This window comes from Carcharodon carcharias, chromosome 13 (genome assembly GCF_017639515.1).
Source record: "Carcharodon carcharias isolate sCarCar2 chromosome 13, sCarCar2.pri, whole genome shotgun sequence".
NCBI lineage: Eukaryota > Metazoa > Chordata > Chondrichthyes > Lamniformes > Lamnidae > Carcharodon > Carcharodon carcharias.
In genome coordinates, this window is record NC_054479.1 from 11,391,399 (window position 1) to 11,403,418 (window position 12,020).

Below are 12,020 nucleotides of genomic sequence, written 5' to 3' on the forward strand. Positions count from 1 at the left end.
GGCCCATGTGGTACGAATGCTGGCATTAACCAGTTCAGCTGACTGATCTGTTTCAGGGTTATAAACTCGTGTAACTAGCTTGCATCAAGTTTCAAATGCCAATCATTTCTATGCTAACTAACTAACCTCCATTACCCTATTCTGGCCACAAGCATCTCTTTCCTTACCCCCTTCGTTCTGCGATTGACAGTCATACCTTCTGCTGTCTAGGCCCTAAGCTCTGGAATTACCTCCTAAATCACTGCTTCACCAACTCACTTAAAACCACCTCTTTTGATCTAGCTCCTCTGGCTTGGAGTACACCTATCTGATTGCCCCTTGGTGTGTTACTATGTTAAAAGTGCAATTATAAATGCATGTTGAACCTTTTTTTTGCTCTTTGATAGTCCATTTAGTCAAACAACCAAATGCAGTGCACATTGAAAGGGTCAGCAGAATTAGCTGTATTCCTACAGACTAGCCATGCTGCTGCTATCCTACCACATTTTCTGCTTTTGACAGCATTAACATTGTGCAATTCAGAAGTAAATAGTCCTGTGGTGATGACAATAGACACATCCCCAGCTGACCTGAAGCAAGAGCCACCAACCAACTGAGGATGGAATGATATGAAAACTCCAATCAAAATGGTTGTTTTTGAGTTGCTGTGTTCCTTCAATTAGAACTAAAATTTCTGCCTCTTCGAGGAAGCGTGCAGACATTTATGTTGACTATTGTAATTTAATAACTAAATTTGACCTACAAATAAATTTTTACAACTATATCCAAATAAATGCTTTACTGCTTGTTCACCTGTACTACATGGCTTACCTGATGCTGTTTTGCAGTTCACAAACTTGCTCAGATAAACTAGCCATTTCCCACCCCTTCCCTTTAAAATAGTGTTGTAAATTGTTTTGACAGTTTGCAGTGTTTTGGTGAATTGTTATGCAAGTCTTTAATGGTGAGCATTGTCATCCAAATTTCTGTCCTCCAGATAATTGGGAAGACCTAGTGAAATTTCTGCAAATGGCTAGGAAGAAAGCCAAGGAGTCCTATGTAGAGACAGAGCTGATATTTGCTCTGGCAAAGACTAACCGTCTGTCTGAGTTAGAGGAGTTTGTTAACGGGCCCAATAATGCCCACATCCAGCAAGTAAGTTATGTTTGAGCACATTGTGATAATTTGACAAGCTTCTTGCATTTAAAATTTTGCATGCTGACATCCTAAGAGTTCAGAAGTTGCTTTATTTGACTGGTTAACGGACTTCAACCTGAGCTTCATTTGCATGTTTGTTCTCTAATTTTAAGGATGCAGCTTAAATGCTAGTTTAAAATGCTTCACCTGTAAAACAAATCTGTTCCTTGGCTTAAAAGCTAAAATGCATAAAAGCAGCTTGAATCTGTTCAAGAGGATTTGTAGTGTGCTGCATTAAATGGAGTGTTTTAGAAAAGTTCAATTAATTTTTCAATAAAGGCTTATAATTTCAAAGTGCTATGGTTCCCCAAACACAGTTCATATGGGAACTATACCAGATGGAACCACTGAAGTGTGTTCTGTAGTGTTTGGGTTAATTGTTTAATTAACCTTTCGCCTAACACTTGCCCACTATGGAAGTGGAGATGATCAATGATTTCAAAGGGAGATTGGGTGGGCACTTGAAGCAAAAACTTGCAAGACTACAGGGATCGGGTGAGAGAAGGGGACTGACTAATTTGTTCTAAAGTGAGCCTGCATAGACTCACTTGATGGGTGGAATGATGGCCTCCTGTGCTTTGCATGACTGACCCTGAAGAGCCATTAGACAGTGCTAATTTTAGGTGTTAGAATTTCTAATCTTTAACCAATATAGAAACAGATTTATGGCACAGAAGGCCATTCACCCCATCAGCCTGTGCTGGAAACATGTACGTATGAAGCTAATTTAAACACTTCTGAATGTAGGTTGGTGATCGCTGCTATGATGATGGCATGTATGATGCAGCAAAGTTACTTTACAACAATGTGTCCAACTTTGCTCGCTTGGCTTCCACTCTGGTACATCTAGGAGAGTACCAAGCTGCTGTGGACAGTGCCCGCAAAGCAAACAGCACCAGGACTTGGAAAGAGGTATGAGCCACTCAAACATTTAGGAAGGACAGGCAAAAGAAAAGTTGTTGTGTTGATAAGGGATGGGATTTGCACATTAAGGCAGGATCTCAGTTCAGAAGAACAAAATGTGGAATCTACGTGGAGGTACAAGTGCAAGAGGCAGCAAACATTGGTAAGAGTTTTTTTTATAGGCCACTAAACGGTGGCAGTAGTGTAGGGTGTGGTTTTAGGAGATTAGAAGCACATAGTGTGGGTAATACAGCAATCATGGGTGACTTCAATCTGCATATAGACTGGGTAAATCTAACAGTGCTAACATTGTGGTGGACTAGTTTCTGGAGTGTTAGGGATGGTTTTCTAAAGCAATATGTTGAGGGACTGACTAAAGGCTACTTTGGATCTAGTATGTAATTGGAAAGGGCTAATTAATCTTGTTGTAAAAGAATCTTTGGGGGTGAGTGACCATAATTACAGAAATTTACGTTTTTTAAAAGTGAGGTAGTTCAATCGGAAGCCAGGGTGTTAAATTTGAACAAAGGAAATAAGTACAAGGGGCAAATTGGCTGAGGTAGATTGGGAGAATACATTAAAAGGTATGATGATAGGCAATAGTCTTTAAAGAGTTATTACCTGGTTTACAGCAATTTTACATTCTTTCAAGGCACAAAAGTCCAAAAAGAAAAGTCAGTCAACCGTGGCTAACAAAGGAAGTTGAGGATTGTATAAATACAATTATAAAAAAGGTTTAAGTTGCTAGAAATACGAGTAAACCTGAGGTTTGGGAGAATTTTAGAATACAACATAGGTCCGAGAAACAAAGGGAGAACAGAATGAATGTAAACTAGCAAAAAACAAATGGAATGTTAAAGCTTCTAATAGGTGTGTAAAAAGGAAATCTTTAGCTAAGACAAATTGTGGGTCCATTATAGGCAGAGTCGAGAGAATTATAATGGGGAGTAGAGAAATGGCAGTGACACTAAATGATTACCTTGTCCATCTTCACTGAGGAAGATACAAGAAATCTCCCAGAATTAGAGATCCAGGGGACTAGGGAGATTGAGGAAATGAAGGAAAGTAATATTAATGAGGTTGTTCTGGAGAAATTAATGGGACTGAAGGTTGAGTCCCTGGGACCTGATATTTTACATCCCGGAATGTTGGAAAAGGTGGCTATGGAGATGTATTGGTGATCATCCAAAATTCTTTAGATTCTGGAACAGTTCCTACAGATTGGAAAGTAACAAACCTTGTTTTAGAAGAGAAGAGCGAGAAAACGGAAGTACAGACCTGTTAGCCTTACATCAGTAGTAGGAAAATGTTGGAATCTGAAGGATGTGATAAATGGACACTTAAAAAAAAAATAGTCAACAGAATTTATGAATAGGAATTCATGTTTGACAAACCTGTTGGAGTTTTTCAAGGATGTTACTAACAATTGATAAAGGAGTTGGATGTAGTGTACTTGGATTTTCATAGGGCTTTCGGTAAAGCCCCTCACAAGAGGTTGGTTAGCAAAATTTAAAGCGCACGGATTAAGGATTGGTAAACAGGTCATTCTCATGTTGGCAGGCTGTGACTATTGGGGTACCTCAAGGATCAGTACTTGGGCCCCTAACTGTTCCAAACCTATATCAATGATTTGGATGTGGGAACCAAATGTATTATTTTCAAGTTTGGGAATGAGATGAAGCTAGGTGGGAATGTGTTGAGGAAGATGCAAAGTAGCTTCAAGGGGACAGACTTAGAAAGTGGGCAAGATCTTGGCAGACGGAATATAATGTGGAAAATGAGATCCATTTTGGTAGGAGGAACAGGTGTAGAGTATTTCTTAAGTGGTGAGAGATTAGAAAGTGTAGATATATTCGTCAATAAGTCACTGAAAGCTAACATGCAGGTGCAGCAACCAATTGGGAAGGCTAATGATATGTTTGCCTTTTATCACAAGAGGATTTGAGTACAGGAGTAACGAAGTTTTGCTTCAATTATTTCAAATCTTGGTGAGGTTGCACTTGGAGTACTGTACAGTTTTTTGGGCCCCTTACCTTGAGGCTATTATTGCTGTAGAGGGAGTACAACAAGGGTTCACCAGACTTCCTCCTGGGATGGGAGGACTGTCCTATGAAGAGATTGGGGAAACTGGGCCTATGTTTTCCAGAGTTCTGAAGAATGAGAGGTGATCTAATTGAAACCTACAAAATACTTAGAGGGATAGCCAAGGTAGATGCAGGGAAGATGTTTCCCTTGACTGGGTAGTCTAGGGGGCTACCTAGTGTGGCCAGGGGGCACACTATATGGAATTAGTTCTTGCTGAATCGTAAGATAAGATTAAGATTCCGAATCTCTGGACAATTAGCAATGGGCATTAAATGCTGGCCTTGCCAGTGACTTGCAGTTTATTCATTCTTTGGATGCATTAAAGCGCCTAGTTGACCAATAGCCTAAGTTTGTAGATGGACAATAGATGTGAACATTTTTTGGCTATTTAATAGAAACTTTTACACAAATTTCACCTAAACTTTCCTGTGCTAGAAATCTAATTGGCAACTGAACATTGTCCTGATTTGGATAATTTGATTTGAATAACCTTTGACTATTCCCTCTTCACCCTTTTAGGTTTGTTTTGCCTGCGTTGATGGCCAAGAGTTTCGCCTGGCCCAGATATGTGGACTACACATTGTCATCCATGCAGATGAACTTGAGGAATTGATTAGTTACTACCAGGTAATTGCAGTTCTACAATGCAGGTTGCATAGTTCCCCTCGAATGTTTGTCAGGCCATAAACTTTTAAAGATGTTCCTATTAATTTTTGAGATGCAAGTCTCTGCTGAATACTGAAACTCTGCATATTGGTGCTTCAACACTTTGCAGCCAGTACCAAAACTTGAAATGTAGGCTTAATTTGCTTGCTGAAGATACTAAAGCAGGTGGGACATGCTGACATACAGTATGAATTTTGTAGTTTAAATCCAATGTTTAAATATTGAAGTGACCAGAAGCTAAACTCTGATCACCTCTGAATTAGCTTGGATTCTAGCACTGCCAGCAATTTAATAAATATTAAAATTAAAATTATTGCAACACTAACCGGGAAGGTAAACTGACGTGATAACTTATTTGCATGGAGAAACATGACAGGTGGACCTGGCTGACTGCCACAATGTTCTCTAGGAGGCTTGTAACCATAATGTGACAGCAAATGTTATAGGCTTTTGCTTCTTGTTATTGACTGAACAAATAATCTTGGAATTGATATTAAGGAACAGTTTCCTTCTAAATGTCGGCCAAATGTCAGGTTTTGTAACTTTTTGATAATTACTAGAAACCTTTTGAAATTCTGTCATGAGTAGAAAGTGGGCTCTAAAGTGATGCCTTGAAGCACTAGCATCTTTCCCAGGCTTTCCAGTTGATACCTTTTTGTAAGGCTGTAATTATTATCTCCTGATGCACTGAAAACCTGTATGTACTTATTACAAACCACCTGTGTGGCACATGCACTGTGTTCACAAGTAAAGTGCAGTACCTTGAGCCAGACCTGAAAGGTTAACTGCTCCCCTAGAAAGCTGTCCTACCATAACTGTAGAGGAAAGGTTGGGAAAAATTGGAAAGATTATGGGTGGCCATAAAATGTTCAATCCAATCTGAATATGTATGGATATTCAGCAATATAATTTTGATCCATGGGGGAATGTTAGAAAAGCCAATATGCATAATGACTGGGAAGTTATTGGCTAGCTTCCTCATGGCACTGAGCCTATTCTACTCCAAGCACAGCACTTCACCGTTTTTTAGACTGGATCTAATGACTAATTTTTTGTACCTTCCCAAACCTGCATTATGGGATGCTCTGAAAATGAAACAGTGGAGTATGGTTTATGATTTATTAGTTGATCAACTGGGATGCACTAAATGTTTTCTGCTCTGACATTGCACTGAGTGGGCCAGAATTCCATTATTCATTCTAACCACTATGACTGGATTGTTAAAGAAAAAGGATAGAGCAAAACATTTTCTAAATGGTGAAAAGCTAGAAAGAGTGGGGGCCCAAAGGCACTTGGGGACCCATGTATATAAATGATTAAAATGTCATTAACAGGTACTGAAAATCAATGTCTAATGGAATGTTGGCCTTTTATATCTAGAGGACTAGAATTCAAGGGGCAGAAGTCATGCCTCAGCTGTATAATGCTATAGACAACGAGTGTAGTATCAGCTCCATACAAATGCATAATGCCTTCGAAAAGAGAAATTGGCTTTGAATTGAGTACAGCATAGATTACCAGGATAATACCTGGACTCCAAGGGTTTAATTACATGAAAGGTTACTCAGGGTTGCATTTCCTGGAATTTAGAAGATGAAGGAGTGATATGATTGAAGCTTTCACGATGTTATGGGAACTGATGGTAGATTGAAATCATTTCTGCTGGTTGAGCCTAGGACTAGAGTATAATCTAAAGATTAGAGCCAGACCCTTCAGGAGTGGAATGAGAAGTATTTCTACACGCAAAGGATGGTATGCTTTGCAATTGGCAAATGTTAGATCAAATTAAAGGATATGGGGCAAAGGTGGCAGTTATGCAAAGCTAGAGAACGTTTCAGATTGACTCTGCACTGGCATTGATCTGAAGTGTTAACTTTTCCTTTTCACAAATGCTATCAAACCCACGACTCTCATAGAACCATAAAGTTACAGCACAGAAGGAGGCCGTTCAGCCCATCTTGTCCATGCCAGCCCGAGGACACCCAGGTGCCCTTTCTAATCCCCACCTTCCTGCACCCAGCCCATAGCCCTGCATTTTACAGCACTTAAGGTGCAGATCCAGGTACTTTTAAAAAGAGTTGAGTTTCTGCCTCTACCACCAACTTGGGCAGCAAATTCCTGAAACCCACTACCTTCTGCGTAAAAAGAGTTCTTCCTCATGTTCCCCCCTACACCTTCTGCCACTTACCTTAAATCTATGTCCCCTGGTTCTAGAATTCTCCACCAAGGGAAACATTTTATCCTGTCCACTCTATCTATTCCCCTCATAATTTTGTACACCTCAATCAAGTCACCCCTCAGCCTTCTTTTATTCTAAGGAAAATTAACCTCAACCTATCCAATCTCTCCTCGTAGCTACACTTTTTTAACCCTGGCAACATTCTTGTAAACCCCTACTGCGCACTCCTCCAGAGCTGTAATGTGGTGACCAGAACTGCACACAATACTCCAGTTGTGGCCTTACCAGTGTTTTATATAATTCCATCTAGTACAGGGCAGCAGATACATGGGAACACCACCATCTAGAAGTTCCCCTCCAAGCCACTCACCACCCTGACTTGGAAATATGTCCTTGTTCCTTCACTGTCATTAGGTCAAAATCCTGGAACATTCTCCCCCTAACAGCACTATGGGTGTCCCTACACCACATGGACTGTAGCAGTTCAAGAAGGCAGCTCACCACTTTCATGAGGGCAGTTAGGGATGGTCAATAAATGCTGGCTGAGCCAGCAACCCCCATATTTTCATTCATGGAATAACAATTTTTTTGTTACATTAAATCATCTGCCTGATACCTCTCTGCACCTTCTGATTGTCAGTAACCATTACTTGTTACTAGGTAACTATTGACATGCAAGAACCACAGATAACCTGTTCAAGTCCTGAATCAACAGTGTATAATTTGATTCCTTCTACTTTTGGAGTTAGTTCAGAGAAGGTTCACTAGATTGATTCTGGACTAAAGGGGTTGTCCTGAGGAAAGGTTGAACAGTTTGAGCATACACACATTGGAGTTTAGAAATGAGGTGATATTATTGAAACATGAGATTGAGGGAATTTGACAGGGCAGATGAGACGATGATTCCCCTTGAGGGATTTTAGCTAAGAGATGGTCAAGTCTTCCTTTTGGAACTGATGAGAAATTTCTTCTTTGTGTCGTTAGTCTTGGGATTTTCCATCTGAGCAAGGAAGGCTGGTCATTGAATATATTTGAAGCTTGAGTTAACAAATTTTTGATCTACAAGGGATTGAAAGATTGAGGGGCAGTCAAGAAAGTGGAGCTGAGGCCATGATTTTATTGAATAGCTGAGCCTGCTCAAGGGACCAAATGGCCTCCTACTCTTATGTTCTTATGCCATTGTGTAACCCTTGTATTAAAAATTGCTTTATTTTATACTAGGATCGAGGGTATTTTGAGGAACTAATCTCCCTCTTGGAAGCAGCATTAGGTTTGGAACGAGCTCATATGGGAATGTTTACAGAGCTGGCAATCCTGTACTCCAAGTTTAAGCCTCAAAAGATGCGAGAACATTTGGAACTCTTCTGGTCCAGAGTTAATATTCCAAAGGTATTTACACAGTTTACACTTTCCTCTTGAGCTGATTCTGCTTTATCCAGACTTGAACTGCCCTGCATAGTGCACCATTCTTCATAACCATTGCAAAATATTTTCAAGTGGCTTAAAGGTGATGGCACATTGAAGACTCAACTAAGGCAGAACACTGCAAACTGCTTTCTCCCTGGTGAAATGGGCTTGAATTTATTTTCATTTGGATTGTGGTATTCGGACATTAATCAAGCTATTCTTTAAAGAATTTTCAAAGCTGGAGGTGTCTATTTAGAATATCTGCCACTGAAAACCAAGTCAGCATTAGTTTGGTGCTAACTGTAAATCATTTTGAATATTTCTAGTGATAAGGTCAGTAACCAGAGGACACAGATTTAAGAGCCAAAGGTGATGTAACTTTTATGCAAAGAACTATAATCAGGAATGTACTGTCTCAAATGGTGGTGGAAGCAGATTCAACTTTCAAAGAGCAGTTGGATAAATACTTGGGAATATACTTAACAGGGCTATGCTGAAAGAGCAGGAGAGTGGGACTAACTGAATAGCTCTACCAAAAAGCAGGCATGATGGGCTGAATGGCTGCCTCCTATGCTTTATCATACTTTACTGTTCTGTATAGAAAACAGCATAAGATGAAAAAATGTAATACCAAATTTACTGAATTTGATTTAAACACAATCAAGAATTTCCTTTTTTGAAATTTTGTAATTGGAACCTATTTGCTTGTTGGTTAGTTGGTCTCATTTGAACGAGAATTTGCTAACTTTGATCATTGCCTCTTGCTTTCCAGGTCCTTCGTGCTGCAGAGCAGGCCCATCTTTGGGCTGAGCTGGTTTTCCTGTATGATAAATATGAAGAGTATGACAATGCAGTAATTACAATGATGAGTCATCCAACAGATGCTTGGAAGGAAGGGCAGTACAAAGACATTATTGCAAAGGTAATTGTGTTGCAGATAGTACAATATGCTGTCATACCCAGTGTGAAATATCCTTTTACAGACCCTCCTGTTTCTGGGTAGTCATGTTTTTATGCAGATTGCTGTTGCTTCACTGCTGGGTCAAAATACTGAAACTGTTACCTAGCATAGAGCTTTTGCTACGTGGGTATTGGTAGGAGATTTTTGAAGTAACAAGATTTAACAGTCAAGATTCTGTTCCTCATGCCTAGCAAGTGTTTGAGGTGGCTTGCGCAAGATGTTAACTCTCTCTCTCTAATTTTCCTCACAGGTTGCCAATGTAGAGTTGTATTACAAGGCTCTGCAGTTCTATCTGGATTTCAAACCACTATTGATCAACGATCTATTAATGGTGTTGTCTCCACGTTTAGACCACACCAGGGCAGTCAGTTTCTTCAGTAAGGTGAGCCATTACTTGTGAAGCGCAGGTCAAAATCCATTAACTGATTTATATGTGGCCGTGTTGTGCATTTCTTAAAACTAATTTGTGTATGGGTTAATGCTGCATAACTTCGAAAGTGTTTAGCTGTTGTGTTTGCTTGATTGTGCTCTATGATTTGCAGGTAGACCAGTTGCCACTAATTAAGCCGTACTTGCGCTCAGTGCAGAATCACAATAACAAATCTGTGAATGAAGCTCTGAACAACCTGCTTACTGAAGAGGAGGATTATCAGGTATAGTGCAGAACTGTGTAAAACAATGTATTTAAACTTTTTGAGCAGGACAACTAATTGCTCGTAAATTCCCAAGCTTAACCTGAGCTGTTGGGTAAATTATCAAGCTGCTTTTTTTCATAGCTCAGTGGTCTTGCTCTGGATAGTTTCCCTGCCTGAGGTACTTAGAATAGCCCATGAAGGATCAGGGAAAAAAAGAAAATGGTGTTTAGCAAAGGGTATTCTTTCCATTGCATATTTACCTGTGACTCATCACTGCTTTAGGGAATTCCTGCTTTCCAATTGATTGGGTGTCCATTTAACACCAAGTTGTACCATATCTTAACTTCACTTGGGATAAAGATGTTCCATTAAATAGGAAGGTTTGTTTTTCATGTCTCAACTGATTTGAGGATTGGTTTGTCTTTCATAATTGAGCTCAGAACTATTTTTTTTCATTTATGGGCTGTGGGTGTTGTTGGCTGGGTCAGCACTTATTGCTCATCCCCAATTGCCCTTGAGAAGGTGGTGGTGAGCTGCTACCTTGAACTACTGCAGTCCATGTGGTGTAGATACGGAAGGGAGTTCCAAGGTTTTAACCCAGTGATAGTGAAGGAATGGTGATATATTTCCAGCTCCAGATGGTGAGTGGCTTGGAACTTCTAGGTGCTGGTGTGCCATACTTTAAATAGAACCAGTGTTGTTCCTTGTATATATTGTATTGTTTCCCTTGGTGGAGAATTCTAGAACCAGGGGACATAGATTCAAGATAAGTGGCAGAAGGTGAAGGGGGGGACGTGAGGAAGAACCTTTTTACGCAGAGGGTAGTGGGTGTCTGGAATTCGCTGCCCAAGTTGGTGGTAGAGGCAGAAACTCTCAACTCTTTTTTAAAAAGTACCTGGATCTGCAGGGCTAAGGGCCGGGTGCAGGAAAGTGGGATTAGAAAGGGCCCTTGGGTGTCCTCGGGCTGGCATGGACAAGATAGGCCGAGTGGTCGCCTTCCGTGCTGTAAATTTTCTATGGGTGTCTCATTTTAAATGCATTTTTAGGAAGTATTTTTGGTCCATAATACCCCTGTACCCCTGTGGCTAGCCTTACCCTTTGTCTTTGAGTACATGATGCTGCAGCTACTTGGATCAAAGCCCCAAGTTCTCTTCCTCCATGGAGCTGCTGCTGGTTCTCTCTGTCAACCCTAAAAGACATCCCTGATGATTCTTTTGGAATGGGAGCAAGTGTAGGCAGTTGGGTTTTATTCAAAGTACAAAATCCAAAAGATTTGAATTAAAGTTCAGTCAGCAACTTGCATTTAGAAATCTGCTCTGACAACTTTGGCTGTTTTGTTTCATCCTTTACAGGGTTTGCGTACATCTATTGATGCATATGATAACTTTGACAACATTATCCTTGCTCAGCGCTTAGAAAAACATGAACTAATTGAATTTAGGCGCATTGCTGCTTATCTCTACAAAGGTAACAATCGCTGGAAACAAAGTGTGGAACTTTGCAAAAAGGACCGTTTATACAAGGTAAGCATCGGTTTGAACGTTTTCAATCCAATTCAACAGACACTGGTGAAAAATTTGATTCAGAACTTTTTATTTTGTGTAAGGCTTAGACTTTTGAGTAACTGTCTTGTGTTTTGCAGGATGCAATGCAATATACAGCAGAATCCAAGGACACAGAACTCTCTGAGAAACTCTTGCAGTGGTTCTTGGAAGAGGGCAAGCAAGAATGTTTTGCATCCTGCTTATTCACATGCTATGATTTATTACGGCCAGATGTAGTTCTTGAGCTGTCATGGAGGCATAACATCATGGACTTTGCAATGCCATACTTTATTCAAGTTATGAGGGAATATCTTAGCAAAGTAAGTGAAAACCATAGGTTTTTTTTTAAGCCTTTGCACTACTTCCCATCACTGGCCTGCCAACAAGAACAGAGTGTAACATTTTTAACAAAAAAGCAGCTTACTAAAGAGATTGCATTTGCAAACAAGATATTGAACCTTTTG

The 12,020-nt window shown here is 40.1% G+C and overlaps 1 protein-coding gene across 4 annotated transcripts in view; it reads left to right on the forward strand.

The window, feature by feature from the left end:
* Window positions 1-12,020, forward strand: part of cltcl1 (clathrin, heavy chain-like 1) — a 69,309-nt gene that overhangs the window by 49,703 nt on the left and 7,586 nt on the right. For all 4 annotated transcript variants that reach the window (XM_041202516.1, XM_041202514.1, XM_041202517.1 and 1 more), the window contains exons 22-30: window positions 977-1,134; window positions 1,924-2,088; window positions 4,684-4,791; window positions 8,231-8,398; window positions 9,189-9,338; window positions 9,628-9,759; window positions 9,920-10,030; window positions 11,365-11,535; window positions 11,655-11,876. In XM_041202516.1, the coding sequence (XP_041058450.1) occupies window positions 977-1,134; window positions 1,924-2,088; window positions 4,684-4,791; window positions 8,231-8,398; window positions 9,189-9,338; window positions 9,628-9,759; window positions 9,920-10,030; window positions 11,365-11,535; window positions 11,655-11,876 (1,385 nt within the window). The remainder of the gene's footprint in view (window positions 1-976; window positions 1,135-1,923; window positions 2,089-4,683; window positions 4,792-8,230; window positions 8,399-9,188; window positions 9,339-9,627; window positions 9,760-9,919; window positions 10,031-11,364; window positions 11,536-11,654; window positions 11,877-12,020) is intronic.